The following is a 20,902-nucleotide window of genomic DNA, read 5'->3' on the forward strand; positions in this document are numbered from 1 at the left end:
CTGTGTACATGTACAGATAAGCGAAGACAGCTGCACTGGGCGGCACAGTGCTTTCGTTCACTGTGTGAAATAGTTCGTTCTTATCGCCAGCTTCATTAGGCTGAGAAATGTTTAAGAGATAAAGCCCACCTCTGCAGGTGTTGGTGAGGGTGCTTCCAGCAACAATCAGATGGCTTGAAGGGTATGACCTCACCAATAAATAATTGCCTTGATGGATTCATAATATGGCATTAATGGGAGGTGGTGAAATAGGTGTATGGCCCATGGAAGAAGTAGGCACCTGGGGTATGTCCTTGGGGCCATGTATTGGGTCCCTTCCTACATCCTGCCTCCACTTGCTGATCAGCCACGGAGAGACCAGCTGTTCTTTCCCACAAGTTCCTGCCACCACAATGTTCTGCACAACCTTCGAGGCTGAACAGTAATGGACTAAACCCTCTGGAACCATAAGCCAAAAATAAACATAACTTCCCTAAAGCTGTCTGTATCAGGTATTTTAGTACTGGCAAGAAAAGTTAGCCAATACATTAGATTAAGTATGGACTGAGGTGTGGCCATATGAAAACACCACTCCGGGCATAGGGCACTGCCATTGGGAAACAAACAAACCTGGAAACATCCAAAGTGCACACAACAGGTGACTGTCAAGTAGATGTGCTAAAACCATCCAACCAGTGGGAGGCTCTTCTTAATGAGGTTATACCATCCGAAAGACGCCCATACTATGTTGTGAAGCAAGAGGAGGGGCCGGGCTTCCAGAACAGTTTGCATCCTATGAGAGTGTTTCAGTTCCTGATATAATTCCTGGCCCAGACAGGTGTCTTTAAAAAAAACTTGAAATGGGACATGAATGTCCAGATGGGTCAGGTGAGGCCTCAGGCAGAAGGGAGCTCCACAGAGCTAAGGCCTCATTTTGTGTATACTCTGTTGCTGCTAACACAGCTGGAAAGGGTGCCGACTTCAGGTGAGCTGCCTCCTTCCTGGCTCACACTGTTATGGGCAACTTGCCTGCCAGAGCCATGGGTTGAAACATCTGGGCCCCGTAGTTACTCTCTTCCTACATCTTGGATTCCACAATCCCAAGTTCTTGACAACTGACCCCTCCCTTGGAAGTCCATCATTAGACATGTCCATTTTGTCCCTGGTGTTCTTGAAAAGCACAGCGTATTTGTGGAGGCAGCCCAGTCCTGCGCAGCCCTGAGGACCAGAAGGCTCAGGTCCTCTGTTCAAGGCGCAGCCCTCTCCCTACCCGCTGTACCATGAATTTCCTACTTACCAGGTCAGGAGGTGAGCACAGAGGCAGCTCGAAAGCAGCCTAGCACCGCCCACGCTCACCCCAGCCCACCCTTCCATCCCGAGCCAAGGCTGCCTGTAGGCTCTTCAAGTGAAGCACTCGCCTGCCCTGACATCTTTGAAAGTCATCACATTTGTTCTCTGGGGCCCCTCCGTCTCGGAACCCAACCTACCCTAGGAACTTCAGAGAGGTGTTGCTCTTGAGTCCCTGGGCCAGCACCTGGGCTCCAGCACCCGTGATGTGATTATTGCCCACCCTAAAAGGAAGACACAGAAGTTCAAAGAAAGTACAGCACACTGGTCCCCAGCCCCTCCTGGGGTATGGCAGTGACATGCTCTCCTGCAGAGCTTACTGACATTGTGACTCCCACCATGGTTCCTGCCCACTTGGACTTGGTTTTTCCAAGTCCTGGGCAGGAGTCACAGCAGAAAGCTGTTCTGAAAAGTAGTTTCCCTAGGAAATGTCACATCTTCTTAGTTTCAGCTATCCTCAGTCTATACCCCAGGACACCCCTCCCCCATGACTTCAAACCCACTGTCACCACGGGGTGCTACTGGCCTATTCTGAAATGGCTGGAAAGAAGAGGAATCTGAAGGTTCTCTGACAACACCAAGGATACTGCAGGAGGGGAGAAAGCAGGGCCAAAGGGGTATCAGGAATTAGTAAGGACAAGACCACGAAAAGGCTCTAGCATAGCTGAATCTACCCTCTCACCACCACCAGCTCAGAGTTGCCATCCAAGACAAGCCTTCTAGAATAGTTACAATACATTTCATCTTTTCAAGGCACTTTAAGCCACTGTGGCTCACTACAATCTTATAGGGCAGGTATGACCATCTCATTCCAAAAAGTATGTGTACTAAGAAAACAACCCAAAACCTCTACTGGACAGATTAGGCTTGAGAGCACCGCAGAGGCTTCGTGAACTCCCTTAGAGCTGCTCCAAAATCCAAAATACTTCCTCCCATCCATCTCCTTCCAGCAGGGTCAGTCCCCAGTCTCCCCAGCTCCCTCCCTGTTTTCCCACCCGTGGGCATTTTCTGCTCATATATTCCCTTCTTTGAGGACTGAACTAACATAAGGATGCACAAGCTGGAAGCTTACATAATTTACCCACGATCCTTCAGTCTCCGAGCTTACTATATAAAGCATGTACTGTACCAGCTCTTTGTGTGTGTTAACTCTATCATGACGGCCTTTCAGATGGCTCTGAGTACAATCCTCATTTTAAGGAAAGGTGAGGACATTATCTGACCCAAGGCCATGCAGCGAATAAGGATTCAAATCTCTGTGTTTCTAGAGTTGAACCGGGGCAGCTTAGCTCCAGAACCCCTGTGTTCGGCCACAATGACAGTCCCATGTGCTGGACGCAAACCTAGGTCTCCAGTTCTGAGTCCCACAGCCCATGCTGCCCACCGACTTCCCTAGCTGGCTGGACCAAGTGAGTATAGGGAAGCAGGCAGCAGTGAGAGAACAGAGCTTTCTGTGTAAAGTCGTGCCTGTGGCCTTGGTCTTTGTAGCCCTGTCTAAGGTGAGCTCAGTGACCAAATAAAATGACATCCCTCATCTCCAAAGGCAGCCAGCAAATAATAATAATAATAATAATAATAATAATAATAATAATAATAATAATAATAGATGGAAGCAATTCTTTGCTGTCTTTGCTGTTGCCTCACAAATCATAAGAGGCATTATCAGAGAGCAAGAGAGAGAGGCACTAGGGACTTGGGGTGTATTTGTTGATCTCTGATAGGAGACAAATCCAAATTGAGGGCAGGAACATCAGGTGGCATTTCAAACCTCACCTAATGAGTGCTGAGGAAGTTTTGGGGCACAACCCAGCAACTGGGAACCACGGCTGTGGTAGCAAGCACAGGTTTGGTGTGTATCAGAAAGAACTTACAGTCTTCCTAGATACTGGGGGGGGAAAGGCCTAGAAACTCTCCACCCACGGGACCAAACATCCAAAAGAGGAGGTCCTCAACCTCAGTAAAGCAGATCAGGCCATGGCATCTGAGAAACAAGCTCAAAGTGACACCTTCTCCTGGACTGTGGGTCACGCCATGGTCCAGCCCAGATCACCTGAACTCCGCGGTGAGGAGCGTCAGAGCCAGAGAGTATGGGGAAGCAGCGCTAACCTCAGTGACAAGAAGTTCTGCCTGAGTGCGAGGAGCTTGGCCATGGAGTAGGCAGAGCCATCCGTGAGCTTGTTGTTGAAGAGTCTGCTGGGTTCCGGGGAAGATGGAAACAAATCACATGACCAGCAAGCTAACCGGGGTGTCCACCTCTCTTCCCAGGAGCCACCCTGCCTCCTCCAGCCAGGCCACACCTGGCCCACCCCATCACCCACTCATAGCTGCCTCAGTGGCCATGCCCAGCCCAACTCACGCGAGCTTCTGCAGCTGCTCACAGTGAAGAGCATACTCGATCAGTGTGCAGAGACCTCGGTCTGAGATGTTGTTATCTCTCAAACTGAAAAAGACATCGCTGGTTCAGTTAAAAGTAGAGCTGATGAGAGAAACCCCCAAAGAGATGTTCATCTCCCAAAAGACAGCTTTACTGTGCTTCTGGGAATAGAAAGGACAGAGCATGGCCCACGCCCCTCCCTCCCAAATCCCTGGCCAGGGGAGCTGATGGTAGGGGACAGTCCAAGGGGCGGGGACTTTGAGGGCTGACTAAAGAACACTGGGGTCTTTGAGAGGCCACGGTGTTAATTCCAGTGAACATCTTTGCAGGACAGTGACCATGACGATCACTCCACATAAGGCTGTTAGGTGGAAGGAGTCAACCTGTGGGAGAAGCAGCCAGAACAGGACATAACCACCTAGCAAGCAGATGGCAGTACCAGTTAGGTAGACACAGTGGCTCAGACCTTGGAAATATTCCTGGGTTTGTGAGCACTGCTCACTCCCCTCCTTTGCCCATCAAAGCCCCTGCACATAGGCAAGCCTCTCCAGCTCCTTCAGGACCCTGGATCACAAGGGCATCTGAAAGTTTCTCTGCATGGAACTGGCAGCCCAGGAATCTGTGCTCGGTGAAATCAGACACCTGTGTATGTTAACAACCGTGCCCACCATTCTTCACCTTCAGGCAAACTTAGGTGGTCCTGCCTGGATGGTTACAAGCCCAGGTGCTAGTCCCCCTCGGCAGGATGTCCCGATCTTGACCAGCTGTTCACCAACTGTCCTAGTTTCCTTCCTATGGCTATGATAAAACACCATGAGCCAGGAACAACTTAATGGAAGCACTCATTTATTTTGCCTTATAGTTCTAGAAGGATAGGTGTCTATCATGCCAGGCAGACCCAGCATCGGCTAGGCATGAAGGCCAGAGCATGAGAGCTTATATTGTCAATGGTAAGAACAAAGAGAGAGTGATCTCCAAGTGACAAGAGTCTTTAAACTCTCAAAGGCCACCTTCAGTGACATGATCCCTGCCAGCAAGGCTGTACCTCCTAACTTCCCCAAACTTCACTGCTAAATGGGGACCAATTAGAATTGCTAGCTGCAGTTCCCTTCATCTGCAAAAAAAGAAATGACTAACCTCAGTAAACTGTGCCCATACAGCCCCCTGAGCACCATACCTGGCAAGAGCCACCTGGAATCACAAGTACATCCATGTGCCAGGCATTGCTCTATTTACGCCCCAACAGGACCATTGCGCTTACCCCAAGCCCATGCAGTAGATCCTACTGTTATGTCCTCAACAGAGAGAATGTGCGGCACAAATAAGTGACCTGACTTTGCTGAGGTTGCACAGTGCTTAGGGTTACCCCAAGGCTTTTCTCAGGCTCTCAGAGAAATGGTTTTTGAGCTGCAGGTCGTATGACCTCTTAGGGAGTCCCACAGACAATTCTGAAAGTCCTGAGCAAGAATAAGAGCTGAAATAGAACAGATGAAAGAAAGAAGAGTGAGGGGCTGCAGAGATGGATCAGCAGTTAAGAGAACTGGCTGCTCTTCCAGAGGACCGAGGTTCAATTCCCAACACCCACACGGCAGCTCACAACTGTCTGTAACTCTAGTTCCAGGGACCCCAACATTTTCACACAGATATATACACAGGCGAAAGCAACCAATGTACACAAAATAAAAATAAATTATTTTTTTTTTAAAAAAGCAGAGTAAGTCAGAGCTAATAAGGGAAGTCGTTTCCCAAGGCTCTTGTTTCTGTTCTGTGTGCCTGTGTGTTCTCTCTGAGTGGAACAGAAAACCAAAACCATCAGCCTCGAGGCAGAGAGCAGAGTCTACAGAAACCTGCATAGGAGCACTTTGCAGGCAGGGTTTCTTAGAGACGAGGATTTCAGTTGGCATGGAAACCCTTCCAGTGAAGAAGATGCAGACTCACACTGTGGGAGAGAAAGAAGCCTGCCCCTTCTTCCCTTCCACTTTCTTTCCTCCCTCTTTGTGGCTGTGTTACACACACACACACACACACACACACACACACACACACACACACACTAAATGCCAACCACTTCTCAGTTGTACATAGGTTAAGAACAGTAGAGCTTGGTCAAGGGCCTTAACTACTGTGTTCAAATCTTCTTTCTCTTCCTAACGTAAATCCCCAAGGTGATTGACGTATAAAGTGAGAAGGTTCGTTTGGACACACACTTCCGAGATGTCAGTCCATTATTAGATGGCCTTATTGCTTCAGGGCCTGTATCAAGGCATCGCATCATGACTGGAAGGTGAAGGAGGGAAAGAGCATACATCTCCAGCCAGGGAACACTGGACTCTTGTAACCCTATGAGGACACACCTCCAATAACCTAGACATCCCACAATGCCCCGCTCCTTAAAGACTACACTTCCCGACACATGGATCCCCCAGAAACATACATCCATACACTGCAAGCGCTCAATGTAAAAGAAGCTGGCTCCTGCATATTCTCACAGGGTAAGACTTCTGGCATCTGGGGATGCTTGTTACAGTTTTCCAGGCCCCAAGCTTAAGCCTCCCAGACAGGAATTACTGTGGCCTGGGAATCTCCTATTCAACAAGCATCTTTTCATGATACAACAGCCTCCCAGACCCATTGGCATGCCACAGGATCATGGAGAGAGGACCATTTAAACATTCCAGAGATAGGTGCTCAGCTTGGTAGACTGTATCTGTAACTCTGGTACCGAGAAGCTAGGACAAAAAGATCTTAGATATGAGATCAGCCTGGATTGGCTGAGGCCTCATTAAAAAAAAAAAAATTCCAGAGATGACTTGCTCTGATGATTATCCAGGCCAGTGTGGCTAGTCTTCTGAGGTTCATGGTTTAAAAGTATGGTCCCACTATCAAGGAAGGTGCACACTCAAATTTCTACCAGAGCAGCTTCAGCACACAGGTGTGCAAATTCCCAGTCAAGGAACCATGCTGCCCCCTTCCCTAGCAAATGGCACATGGTACAGGCCATGTCAACTCATCTTCCTGGTCAGAACCATGCTCTTCTCTTAGCTCTTGATGCTGGGAGGCAGATACCCTAAGATGGCATCAGGCAGCCTCAGCCTCCCTGCTGGGCTCAGCCAGCAGAGACCCAATACTGGAAAGGCAAAGGGGCAGAGAGAAGGGACGGGGCTTTCTAACCTCATATGCAGCCCTTCCTCAAGACCCTCTCCAGGTCTTCTCTCAGCCAGTAAATCCTCCCTTGCCTCAGGTCTTTCCTAATTCCCATCCACAATTCTGCAGTTGCTTCCATAGACTTTCTTCCTATTTCCCAGCTTACGGGCAACATCTGTTTCCTCAAGACCCAGATGGAACTATTCATATTTCTAGCATATAGTTATTGTATACACTAGAGCAGTATATTAACTCCATATACTGTACATGTGTTATAAACATGCAACCATGGTCCCTGTGTAAGGGTTAGTCAAGTCCCCACAGTCTCACACCCGTGTCTGTATGTTGTGGCTTTGTCTCAGAGCAGATAAGCCATCCTAATACACACAGGAATCTTGCCTTTTGCTCAGTTCAACTAAGGTTATCTATAAGGAGCACCAATGCCCCTGGAGGCTGTTTCTAGATCTTAACTGTAATGTACTACTTCCTCTTTCTGATAGGCTCTTTAAAAAAAATAGCAGGAGTTCCCTCTCGAGACAAAGGACAAGAGAGCTGGGAGCTGCAGTCACGCTGGTTGACAGGCCTCGGCATACCCTCCGCCTTCATCTGACCCCAGACATGGAAAGAGTGCCACACATTCAAGAGCCCAGACGTTCCAAAGGGCAGAGCCTCATGCTTCAGCCACAGAGCAGAAAGCAACATGGGTAACAGAAAGTCCTCCACCCGCTTTCTCTCAAGACCTGAAATTTCCATCTTGGTGAGATTTTAAAGACTCTAATGGGGTTCAAATCCTTTCTGATTTGAAGTGGTCCCCAATAAAGACATAAAACTTTGCATGGGCCCTCAAGACTTTCCCAGTGCATTAGAAGTACACCCACAGGCGCAGACCAGGAAATCTGGAACCAGAAAGACATGATTTGTGAAAGCCATCCTTGTTTCCTCTACGATTATGGATGAGTCACTTGACGTCTGTGACCCTCAAGTAAAAGGTCATGGGGGTGCTAATAGCCCAGATGAGCCCAGCGCGGTTGTGGAAATAGACGAGGTGATTTCTGGAAAGTGTGGCACAGTGTTTAGCACAAAACTTTGAGTATGGCTGTGATGGCGAGTCTTGATTGTCAACTTGATACACTTGGGGAAAGGGAACAACTGAGGAACTGCCTCCATCAGATGGGCCCGTGGGCATGTCTACGGGTCATTTTCTTGATTGCTAATTGACGTAGGTGGACCCTACGTCAGCCCACTGTGGGTGATAGCGTTCCTAGGCAGGTGGACCTGGGGTGTATAAAGAAGCTAGCTGAGCAAGCCAATAAGCTGCATTCCTCCATAGTTTCTTCTTCACCCACTTGCCCTGGCTCCATAGATGATGAACTAAACCCTTTCCTCCTTAAGTTGCTTTCTGTAAGAATATCATACCACAGCAACAGAAAGCAAACTAGGACAGCGGCTGTCATTATCTGTGCTGAAACTAAGGGCCAGACGAGGAAAGGGTCTGGCTGATGTACAAAGGGTGGCAGACCTGGATTTGGACCCAGACTTCTGGATTTCAACTCTGTGTTAGGCTTCTCCATCTTAACTTGACAGTAGCATTTGCCACAGGCCCAACTAAGGGCGGGTTAGGTAACTAAGTCGCCATCTTTACTGAGGTATTCCTTGCCTAGTCTTGCAGTTTACTTACGTTTTTGTCTCCAAATTCGTCTTACTGACTCTTGTTACATGTATGTTTTTGCAGTGCCATGTTTTTGGTAGGGCCCACCAAAGCATCGACTTCACCCAGCTTCTATTTAATATATGTGTGTATGCATGCATGTGGCTTTTGAGTTAACTTTATGTATGAACATAAGTTAGCTTTAACTCTGTGTGTATGTGTATAAAACTTAAATTCAACTATGTATATCTACACATGTACTTACTGTTAAAAGATGTTTTCGAAGCTAGCCCTACAGCCTTTCCTGTGAGCCGTTCTCCACTATCGTCAGTTCTACCGCTAAGCTTTTATTGCAAACAGTTTTCTCTTCTTTGTCTCTCACAGGTATAAATCTCACCTTTTGAGTTAGAAACCAGTACAGTCAAGCTTGGACTCAGCTCTCCAGGCGGATCCTACACTGTAGTCATGACTTATCTTTACCCCACAAACAGCCCTCAAGTGCTCAGAGATCTGGGGAATATGGCATTTAAATATTTGATCATTAAAAGGCTTTCCATAACAAAGAGACAGGTTGGCTCCTAACAACAGCACTCTATTTCCTCCAAAGAAGGCAGAAGACAAATGGGCACAGAACAACGTCCATCCGCAATTTGCTTCAAGCGCTGACCACTGGGGAAAAACTACCTTTCAACTAAACTCCTGAAGATCTCCAGACAGTAGATAAAGGAAAATCAGAATCGATGCTCCTCAGTGCAAGGTAGGTTTGTCTTCCTACAGATTTCCTAATCCACGGAATCTTCTAAAACCTGGCAAGCCCTGAGCTAATCAGCAGAAGGCAAATACAGTCTTGGATGTCCCTGCCCTCAATGATCATGGAGGATGCCGAGGAACGGCTGTAGGTAAGCCAATCGAGTAAGTTATCTGTCATTTTTTTAATCCATAACTCAAGTATTTTATCCTTCTCAAAGATCTCTGATGCAGTTTGACGGCTGAGAACTTTCGTCAGTTTAAAAAGAAAACCTCACCAGACAAATTTCAGCACAACTTCTTAACATGTTCTAAATAAAAGGTGCTTTAAGATACACAAATGCAGGTTATTAAGGTGTGAGGACAAATGAAAGTTATCAAATTTCTCTCTCAAGCTGCCTTTGATAGCCTTAATCTATTAATCTAACTCTGGCAGATTACTACTCTAAAGATATTTTCCATCGCGCAAAAACATCTGTCACAGTCATTCTGACGTAAATATGCTGCAGTTTAAACAATGCATGTGTCTAAAATTGGTGGTTTACAAACTCAGAAAATTCTTGTGAGTTCCAGGGAGTCAAACTGAAGGATTCGCCTTAAACAGGTCGGATACACCTCTCTCGAATCCTGATTTTTTTTGCTTCCTAAACCCTAACCTTATCCTCTGCTCTGCCAACACCTTGCCAGGTCCAAGAGACACTGGACAGTTTCACACCATAAATCCTGGACAGGAGTGATGCAACCAGCTACCCCAAGGTATAACCAGCACCCAGCTTTCTCAGGCCCCACCAAGTAAGATTCAACGCCCACAAATAAGCAGGAAGCAGTCTTGAGAACCCGCTGTCCCAGTTCCCTCAACCTGCCATGCATCCTTAACTCCCATTCTTCTTACTGTAAGAGAAAGGCAGGAATGTAATCTGCTGGCCGGGCCTGTCACCTGGGTACCCTGTCCCTTTAAGAGACAAGCCCCGCCCACTCCCAATCCCCCCCTCCCACCTCCTCTCCAGTGGGTTCTCTCTCTGTCCCCTCTTCTAGAGAAGCAGTTTCTGCATCTCTCTTCTCCCTTTTTCCTCTTCTCCCCTTCCCCTCTCTCTCCATAACCCACTAAATAAGCTCTATATCCAAGCTCTCTCTGCATGGTGTATCTGTCTCTCACCCACCGAGGTCAGTCTCCTGGTCTCCTATCTGCAACGGGATGGGACCCACCTTGGCCTCAGGTCACCCAGTTTTATAAATGATAACACTTGTCACACTCACTACAGCGCTGTGCAGACACCAAGGCAGGGCAGCAGCTGCTCCACGCCAATATCTCCAACAGAGTTGTGGTCCAGTTGCAGGGCCACAGGCCGCTGGAGGTGCCGCAGCACAAAGGCCAGGGCAGCACACTCTGCAGGGCCCACTCTGCAAAATGTTAACTTCAGGTGCCCAATGTCCAAGCGACGCACAGCCTCCTGTGCCAGCTGCTCCTCCTGCATCTCATACAAGCACCGGATAAGCCAAATGAAGCCAGGCATGGCATGCATGCTTTTGGCCTCACCGGGCACAGCAGGTGGGATGTTGTGGAAGTGTTCCCGAAGGCTTTGGGCCAGACATGAGCGGGCACATGTGTGGCGCTGGAGTAGCACCCTCTTGGGGATCTGGCATGCGACCAGCAGATCCCGATGCTCCTTGGACAACAGACCTGCTAGGAAGGCTGCTGTGATCTGCAAGTTGTGTGGCTCAGCTTTCTGTAGGAGAGCCACTTTGCTGCCCTTCTTGACTCTGGAGCCCTGGATACACAGAGTGGGCAGCAGCCTAACCAGCAGTGAGCTGCCCAGCCGGCCACAGCCGAAGAGGTACCTGAGGGAGGCTGCCGCTGTGTCCGCACTGACTGCCAGGTAGAAGGCGGCGAAAAAGCACTGGAAGGTAATATGCAGGAATTCCAGGGGTGCCTTGTTCCCGGCCACAACGCTCTGGGCACGTACCAGGAACCCAAGAGCAATGTCATCAGAGTCAACCTGTGCTGCCTGGAGCTGCTGGGCTGAGAACACATAGCAGCTCAGGGCCAGGCCCCGGAGAGCCAGGTGGCCAAGGTGCAGCAGGGTGGAAAGTCGGCTTTGAAGGAGCCGAGGTCCCAGACCGAGGGGGTAGGAATCTGGGGGGGAGGCGTGCAGCAGGAAATGCTGTAGGATCAGGAGGTACATGTCTGTGCTGGTCGTTGGGAACTCCCCATTCTGCAGCAACAGTTCCTGGTGGCATCTGGACACCATCCATGAGAAGACAGGGAGGTGGCATAAACCGTGCAGGGCCGATGTGGCTTGGAGCAGGCGGATGAGGCGGTCTGCCACTCCGGGTTCCCGGTGGTGCTTCCTCAGGTATAGTTCGATGCCTTCTTCAGAGAAGCCCTTGAGGTGGCACTCGGTCCGGACGAACTTCCTGAGGAGCGCTGACACAGCATCTGGACGGCTGGTCAGCACCTTGCAGGCGTTCTTCAACAGGTTCCCCTGAAGAAGGTTGAAGAGCAGGGTCTGGACTGAGGTGGGGTCAGTTGGGGAGCAGTGACGCTCCCGGTCGGTGAACCGGAACTTGAACTCATCCAAGCCGTCGAAGGTTAACAGGACACGGTGAGGATGGTCAAGGAGGAACTGGAAGACATCCTGCTGCGCAGCATCGGGCCAACAGCAGTGCTCAAAGAGCAGCGTCCTTAGAGACAGCGGTTTGGCCATGCACTGCAGCTGCCGGCAGCTAAACGGGAAAACGAAGAGAAACTCCTGGAAGTTCTGCCCAGTAGCCCACAACAAGTGCAGCTGCTGCAAGAGAGTACTCTTGCCACTGCCTGCTTCGCCCACCACCAGCACGGTGTCTGCATCCTTGTTCAGATGGTCATAGGTACCAAAGAGTTCCTCCAGGCCCAGGATGGCGGGGCTCTTCTGCAGGGCCCCAGCCGTGCCCACCTCCGTCCGCAGCTCCAAGATGTTCTCCGTGTATATATCCTCCAGGCAAAGATTCTCCGACCCGTCGTAAGTACTGAGGAAGCGAGACTGAGCTGACACCATGGTCCTCAGCTTCGAGATGAACCTCTGACACTCAGCAGCTGGGGTACAGAATAGGAAAATGAGGCTGGGATCGTGGTCATAACGAGACCTATGCAGAGAGTCACCTACACTGGGGGTGCGATACATGGCTCAGAGAGCTAGTGGGCACCTATCCTGCCCACTATAAGTGGCCACTGATAAGCTGTGGGCTTTGGGGGCAGCCACAGAAGCTTCCTGAACCTGGCTCTTCCCTGCAAAGCAGGAAAATGTCAGAGAACGTTGACACGGACAAACAGGGATGATGGATGCCACCTGGTTAAGTATAGCATCCAATACAAGACACTGGCCACCTGAACACACCAGGGAAGGTATGGCTCGCAGGATCCGCATGTCCTGTTTGTCTGTTCCTGTTGCGTGGCCTGAGCTACCATTCAGTCTCTTCTGCCAGTTTCTGAGGGAAAATAGGGGACAGGGCTGAGGTTTCCAACTTACTAGGTCTGACACCTGGGCCCACCACCTGCTTGGCAAGCAACTTGGCCTTGCTAGGTCCAGTTTTCTTCTCTATGGAAACGGGGACTGGTAAGGCCTTAATGTGAAATGTCCCCGCCGGCTTATGTGTTTGCATGTTTGGTCCCCAGCTGTCAGTACTGTTTTAGTAGGTGTGGAACACTTAGGACACAGGGCTAGCCAGCTGACATAGTCCCTTAGGGATAGGACTCAAAGGTTACAGCCTGGCCCACTTCCACCTGAGCCCTCTGCTTCCTGTCTGTGGCCCTAATGGAATCAGCCTCTCCTGTTACCACTCCTTGGGCCAAGCTGCACCCGCCACCAGTCCTCCTGGCCACAACAGACAGTCCTAAAGCGATGAGTTAATTCAGTCAGGTATTCCATACCACGACAAGAAAAGTGGCCACGGGCAGTGTCGGGATCCGATTCCTGAAACCCATGCCTCCGTTCCCTTATATGAAGACTAAATGGACTGGCAGGAAGCAGAGGCAGATTCTGAGAACTCAGGGTCACCGGGCGCCTGTGCCAAGTCATCAACAAGATCTATCCTTTCTGCCTGCCCTTTCTTCCTCCTGCCCCTCTGTACCCATGGCACTACTTCCTCCTGAGAGCTTAGTTCCTCTTTCAGGAAATAGAGAAGGGCTGATCAGAGGCCCAGACAGGCAGGACGTCATAGGACATCATAGGATGTAAGCATCCTCACCCACCATGGCCTCAATGGCCCCAGGAAAGCACCAGCTCATTTGTCCTTAACTCAGAAGCAAGCAGATTCTTGTCAGAGAGCTCTTAGCCCATAGATGTACCTGCAGAGCCAAGCAGGATATATGCTGATATCCCTTCTTTCTATTTTCTTCTTTGATACAGGCCTCACTATGGAGCCCAGACCAGCCTCAAACTAGCAATCTTTCTGCCTAAGCCTCCCTAGGAGCTGGGGTGAGAGGCTGGGCCTCCACACCCAGTATTCAAAGCCTCTTGTTCCCAAAGGTGAGGATCCTTGTAACTCTTTCTACTCTTTGGCGATATCAGGAGCACTGACCAGATACCAAAAGATATACAGCTTCCTTTCCAATTTCCTGACTTATAATGCCAGTCTCTAGGATTACCATAAGCAAACCTAGGTCTGGCAAGATGGCCCAAGGTGGGGCAAAAGCACCTGTCACCAAGCCTGATGACCTAAGTTTGAGCCCCAAAATTCACATGGTGGAGGGAAACAGCAGGTTGTCTTCTGACCTCCACATGCATGCCATGGGGCGTTCACATGCATGTGTACACACACACACACACACAGAGAGAGGGGGGGGAGAGGGAGAGAGAGAGGGAGAGGGAGAGAGAGAGATTAATAAATAAAAATAAGTAGATAAATAAATGTGAAGTGAAAATAAAGTAAGTTAAAGAATGTCTCTCGTTTTCATTTTGAAGAAAATAAACACAAGTTTTACTTTTTTCCCCTTAAGACAGGGTCTCATGGCTTCCAACTTGTTTCCGTAATGGAAGATGACCTTGAACTCCTGATCTTTCTGCCTCTACACACACCCACCCACCCCCCGACACACACACACACACACACACACACACACACACGACCTTGAACTCCTGATCTTTCTGCCTCTACACACACACACACACACACACACATGCGACCTTGAACTCCTGATCTTTCTGCCTCTACACATACACACACACACACACACACACATACACACACACACACACACACACACACACACACACACATGCGTCTGCAACCATGTCCACCTGCTCAGCTGTCGTCTTTAGAAGCATCTCATATCAGGGAACCGTATAGTGCCTCTGTGGCCTGCTATACTTAATGACATTATCAGCAATTGCTCACCAAGGGCCATACTGGCTACCATACAGTGATGCCACCTCCCGCTCTTGTACAAAGTAGTATACACCTGAGTACCAAGCACAGGCCTCCAGCCATCCTGCCCACAGGCTTTCTCCTGCACAGAGGGCAAGGCCAGAATGCTAAGCCCATCTGCTAGCTCCAGGCACATAGTTCATGGGCCTTCAGTCCACATTAGCTTTCTTCTCAGTTACATAGGAACAAGACTGGGAGACTACCGGGCTTGGATCCTCTCTGAAACTCATGCCTTCTTCTCCCAAGGAGGGAAGGTAGGGACACTACAGTCAGACCCACTTCCTGTTCCCTGCCACTCAAGTCTCAGTTTTCCCATCTGGAGAATGGAACATAGCAATATTCACGACTCAGGACTGTGGGTAAATGGTAGAGAATGCCCATAAGATGTATGTCTGGGCCATGCCACCCAGGCCTTCTCACACCACTCAGTTGGTGAGCATAGACATGGGTGAGACCATATTCCCTAAACTTCCCTGGTGATGCGTTCTAGATCATGAGAAACTAGGTTTTGTGGATCAAGAGATCCCAGCCCTATCCCTGCCTGATGAGAAATGCAGTTTAGACAGCAAGGTATACCCACAGCTAGCCCTCCACAAGCCATGGCTGCAGTGAGCACGGTAGTTCAGGGAGCAATGAAAGGGTAGAGCCACTGTGCTGTCAGGCTTTCGATCTCCCCTGCTGCCCAGTGACTCACGTAACCCCTAGGCTTCAGATGGAAGAACTGAGCCTGAGGGAATAACGCACTGATACATGGGCGTTTAACTGACGTGTGCTTTGCTCTTTAACCAGGAATCTCAGCTGACTTCCTTTTCTTTTCTGTTACCTTAAAGGGACAAATACATACCTTCATAAGTCAGGGGCAGCGAAGGTAATTTCTTGATGTGCTGCAGAAGGAAGGCAGCCAGTCCATTTGCCTTCACTGTGGCAAGATCAAGCAGCCTTCTTGCCTACAGACCAAGAAAAGGCCATTATCACTTTTTTTCAAGAATACTGATGGAGGGGGAGGAGGAGTGTGGGAAGGTTTCTATTAAAAGTTAGACATCAGAAGACCTCCAAATGCTCTTAAACCCAAAACCTTTTGAGTGCCGGCATGATGTCACAAATGGAAAATAGAAACATTGTGGAAAAGGGCCTTCAGGCCCCATCTCTATGAAATATGAAATATAAAAAACTTCTGTGCTTAGACATGGGTCAAACTGCCAATGTATTCATTGTTTATGGAAATACTATAAAATCCCCAAAATATCCCAAACATTTCTGGTATCAAGCATTTAAGTTAAAAGAAACTTCACCAATAATACAATTTTATACACAGTCCTCTTCTCTCATAATGAGAGCCCAGAAGAACAACTGCAGCACAGCCTGCATTTAGCAGACAAAGATATGTAGTCATGGTTGGTGAAATATGCACACAGGCAGCCTGGCTCCTTCCCGAAACCCACTGAAATAATGAGCAGCTAAAAACAAAATAAAACAAGACAAAATAAATAAATACATAAACCCACCAACCTACAAAATCAGAAAACGATTCTGGACGCTGTAGAGCACTTGGAAGGCAGGGCCTCACCTGAATGTTTGAGCGCTCTCTCCGCACAGAACCCACTCTTCCAACCTCAGCTGCCCCTGAGTTTGGGGCCTGCACACCCGACTGCTCATTTTCCTCCTCTGCTTACATGTATCATAAGCGCACACATGCACTGGAACACACGCTAGGCACGTGTGTCCGGACCACAGCCTTCCCCATCCCTGCTCAAGTCTCCGCCATCCTCCTAGCTTTCCAGCCCAATGTTTGAAGTCACCTTGAAGGCCTTTCTCTGACTTCCATCAGCACATCCTGTGACCTCCACCTTCAAAGGACCGGAATCAGGTCGTTCAACAGAAACAGAGCCCAAGGTATACCAGGAAGCGATGTGTGTGCAATGGAGCCTTCCAACACCCACATTCTTCAGTGACAGTAGGCGCATTCAAGCTTAGCCACAGTTCATACTTAACCACAATATCCAAGACATAACCATTTCAACATATCATCAATGTAAAAAAAATAGTTAAGTGTGTTGCTTTTCTTTTCTGTTAAGTCTCCCACAGCTGCAACGTTTAGACTCATGGTGTGGCCCAGCTGTGTGGCAGTGCTCAGCAGCCACCCAGAAGCCCATGTCCCCAAGCTACTGAGCCCTGCACACGTGGCCCTATTGCTGTCCTGCTCCGAGACATGCTGTGGCTCAACTGAGAACCGCAGAGCTGCCTAGGTAGGGCTGCTCTGCCCCTGCCTGCAGCCCAGCCCCGGCACCACAGCCAGGGTTCAAATGACCACGTGCAAAATGAATGCTAAGGCTACCTTGCCACTACCCAAAGCACTCACCTTCCAGGTTCCCAGGCCTCTACAAACAGACCTTTACCCCAGATGGAAGGCTTTCTGTTTGAGGAACTCGGTCCCCAGGAGGAAAGGTCTATGGATAGAAACTGCCATTTCCTGACTGTCTGTTGTAGAAGTCACAGCAGGGAGGTTTCATCTGCTTGCTTGGTGAGTTTCAAAAAAAAATCTGTCATTTTAATAAGAAGACAGACAGTCAAGGTTTACCCATACCCAAAGAAAGTGTCAAATATGGGAGGTCAGAGCCAAATTAGTAAGGAAGGGAAAACAGCTCGAAGGTTCAAAGGTTTATGCAGGAAATGAAGAATGTCACACAGCGGTAGAGCAATTGCATAGCCTGTGCAAAGCTCTGGGTTCCATCCCTAACACAGAAATGTGTGTAGCATGAATAAAAACAATCCCACCAAACATAAAAACCAACAAAAGACCCAACTACTAATATCATTATGTCTATATCAAAGACTACGTCCCTAAAACAAGAGCAAGACACTGTAATAAAGGAACAGTAAAAAGAGCCCCACACACTGCAAATGAGAAGATGGGAACTCGAGAGTCTGGAGTTGAAAGTACCATGCAGAAAACAGCACAGAGTTGGCTATGGTGGCTTGTGCCTGTAACCCCAGTACTTGGGCCGCTAAAGAATGAGGGAGGCCTAAGAATGAGGATTGCCCCAAATTTGAGGCCAACCTGTGCTACATAAGAGTTCCAGGCCAGCCTGGGCTATAGTGTAAGATCCTGTCTCAAAAACAACAGAAAAAACCCACAGCAATGAAAAACAGAAGAAAACTTGAGGATTCATCTAGAAATTCCAGCATTCAAGCAGCTTCAGTTGCATAAAAAGAGAAGAAAAGCTCAGGTAAGATGCTCCCATCATGGTCTCGACCTCTTTGCTCATATTCTCACTCCTCCCTGGAGTGACTTTGGGAGCTCAGCACAGTGCTCTGCTGCAGGTCTCTGCCTCTGTTTCTATCAGCTGTTGGACGAAGGTTCTATGGTGATATTTAAGATATTCATCAGTCTGATTACAGGGCAAGGCCAGTCCTGACACCCTCTCCTTTATTGCTTAGGGTCTTAGCTAGAGTCATCTTTGTGGATTTCTTGGAATTTCTCTAGTGCCAGGTTTCTTGCTACACCCATAATGGCTCCCTCAAATCAAAATATCTCTTTCCTTGCTCTTATCTCTGTCCTTCCTCCATCTCAACTATCCCATTCCCTCAAGTTTCCTTGCCCTTCCCCTTCTCCTCTCCTCTCCCCTTCTGCCCCCTCTTCTTTCTCAACCCCCAGGCTTCCAATTTTGTCAGGCGATCTTGTCTATTTCCCTTTTCAAGGTAGATCTATGTATGTTTTTCTTAGGATTTACCTTGCTACTTAGCTTCTCTAGGATCATGAACTATAGGCTCATCATCCTTTGCTTCACAGCTAGTATCCACTTATGAGTGAGTACATACCATGTTCATCTTTCTAGGTCTAGGTTACCTCACTCGAGATGGTTTTTTCTAGTTCCATTCATTTGTATTCAAATTTCAAGGTGTCATTTTTTTTTCTTTACCACTGAGTAGTACTCTAATGTGTAAATATGTCACATTTTCTTTATCCATTCTTTGGTTGAGGGGCATCTAGGTTGTTTCCAGGTTCTGGCTATTACAAATAATGCTGCTATGAACATAGTTGAACAAATGTTCCTGTAGTATGATTTAGCTTCTTTTGGGTATATGCCCAAGAGTTACAACTCTTGCTGGGTCCTGAGGTAGGGTGATTCCTAATTTTCTGAAAAACCACCATACTGATTTCCAAAGTGCTTGTACAAGTTTACATTCCCACCAGCAATAGATAAGTGTTCCCCTTACTCCACATCCTCTCCAGCATAAGCTATCATTGGTGGTTTTTTATCTTAGCCATTCTATCTGATGTGGGATGGTATCTCAGAGCTGTTTTGATTTGCATTTCCCTGATGGCTAAGGATGTTGAACGTTTTCTTAAGTGTCTTGCGGCCATTTGAGATTCTTCTGTTGAGAACTCCCTGTTTAGTTCTGTACCCCATTTTTTAATTGAGTTGTTTGGAATTTTGATATCAAATTTCTTGAATTCTTTATATATTTTGGAGCTCAGTCCTCTGTCTAATGTGGGGTTGGAGAAGATCTTTTCCCATTCAGTAAGCTGCCTTTTTGTCTTATTGACTGTGTCTTTTGTTTTACAGAAGCTTCTAAATTTCAGGAGGTCCCATGTATTTATTGTTGTTCTCAGTGTCTGTGCTACTGACATATATATATTTAGGAAGTTACATATATTTAGGAAGTGGTCTGCTGTGCTCATGCATTGAAAGCTACTTTCCACTTTCTCTTCTATCAGGATCAGTGTGGTTGGATTTATATTGAGGTCTTTGATCCATTTGGACTTGAGTTTTGTTCATGGGGATAGGTATGGATCTATTTTCATTCTTCTACATGTTGACATCCAGTTATGCCAGCACCATTTGTTAAAGATGCTTTCTTTTTTCCATCGTATAATTTTAGCTTCTTTGTCAAAAATTGGGTGTTCATAGGTGTGTGGATTAATATACAAGTATTTGAATCAATTCCATTGGTCAACTTTTCTGTTTTTATGCCAATACCAAGCTGTTTTCATTACTGTAGCTCTAAAATAGAGCTTAATGTCAGGGATGGTGATGCCTCCAAGCTCACCAACTCCAGCCGGACTACGAAGGAGCAAGCATAGGTCCAAACTAGTCTCTCTGAATGTGGGTGACAGTTGCATGGCTGGGCAGACTGCAGGGCCACTGGCAGTGGCACCAGGATTCACCTCTACTGCTTGTACTGGCTTTTTGGGACTAGTTTAAGACAGAGAAAATGGTCTCCAAAGTCTTCGTGGCAGCACTAAACAGGGAAGATAACGGAGGGATACCATCAAAATTCCAAAGGAAAATGACGGCCAGAATGTTTGTTTGCTTGCGTGCTGGGGATTAAACCTGGGGTGCCACACGATAACTCTCTACTACTCAGGCATAGCTCCAGAGCTCTTTTAACTCTGAGACAGGGTCTCACCAAATTGACCAGACTATCCTTAAACGGGCTCACTCTGCGGCACATACAGTCCTTACAGATGCTCCTCTCCTGGGATTACAGAGGTGCCACTAGCGATCCCTAGTTGTGCTGTCTATCAACTATGAGGGAAGCTTTAGACACTCAGAAAGTTCAATTTCTTTCTTTTTTTTAAATACTTATTTATTTATTATGTATACAATATTCTGTTTGTGTGTCTGCCTGCAGGCCAGAAGAGGGCACCGGACATCATTACAGATGGTTGTGAGCCACCATGTGGTTGCTGGGAATTGAACTCAGGACCTTTGGAAGAGCAGGCAATGCTCTTAACCTCTGAGCCATCTCTCCAGCCCCAGAAAGTTCAATTTCTAAACAGTCCGTTAGGGAAAATAGACTAGGGGATATATCGTCTACCGAAATGGAGAAAACCAGCCGACGGCAGCTGAGGACAATGGTGTCATCAACAGACGTGCCAACTTGTTCCTGGAAGTCAGAATGGGCTTTAAGGAGCTCAGAGCAGACTGGGCAGCACAGCCCATTTCCTCGGACCACATTCTCGGGATCCTTCCCACGTGCCTCACACCTCCTCTACCAGATATCCAGCTTGAACGAGCCCAGGATTTCCGAGCCCAGGATTTCTGTACTCACCAATGACTTTGTCACTGACCTACTAGAGGGTCCCTAGCAGACCACCAAGGAAGCAGAGGCCAGGCTACATCCCAAGACCCTGGTAAGTTACTCTGACCTGGGAGCCTTCGTCGAAGAGGAAAAGGCAATGTTGCTGTTTCTTGGCATTGTATGTGTAGCTTGCTACTTCATTTTTTTAAAATAAAACATACAGTTTGGAAATT

General features: G+C 48.0%; 1 protein-coding gene across 3 annotated transcripts in view; it reads right to left on the bottom strand.

Annotated features, from left to right (window-relative positions):
• The window catches only part of Nod2 (nucleotide binding oligomerization domain containing 2), a 43,565-nt gene that overhangs the window by 14,318 nt on the left and 8,345 nt on the right, over positions 1 to 20,902 (bottom strand). For all 3 annotated transcript variants that reach the window (XR_005283336.1, XR_005283335.1, XM_038312883.1), the window contains 5 exons: positions 15,487 to 15,589; positions 10,497 to 12,312; positions 3,683 to 3,766; positions 3,433 to 3,516; positions 1,467 to 1,550 (listed from right to left, as the gene is read on the bottom strand). Coding sequence is in view for 1 of the 3 variants with exons in the window: in XM_038312883.1 (XP_038168811.1) it covers positions 1,467 to 1,550; positions 3,433 to 3,516; positions 3,683 to 3,766; positions 10,497 to 12,312; positions 15,487 to 15,589 (2,171 nt within the window). In the remaining 2 variants the exon portion in view is untranslated. The remainder of the gene's footprint in view (positions 1 to 1,466; positions 1,551 to 3,432; positions 3,517 to 3,682; positions 3,767 to 10,496; positions 12,313 to 15,486; positions 15,590 to 20,902) is intronic.

The sequence above is a fragment of the Arvicola amphibius genome, chromosome 15 (genome assembly GCF_903992535.2).
Source record: "Arvicola amphibius chromosome 15, mArvAmp1.2, whole genome shotgun sequence".
NCBI lineage: Eukaryota > Metazoa > Chordata > Mammalia > Rodentia > Cricetidae > Arvicola > Arvicola amphibius.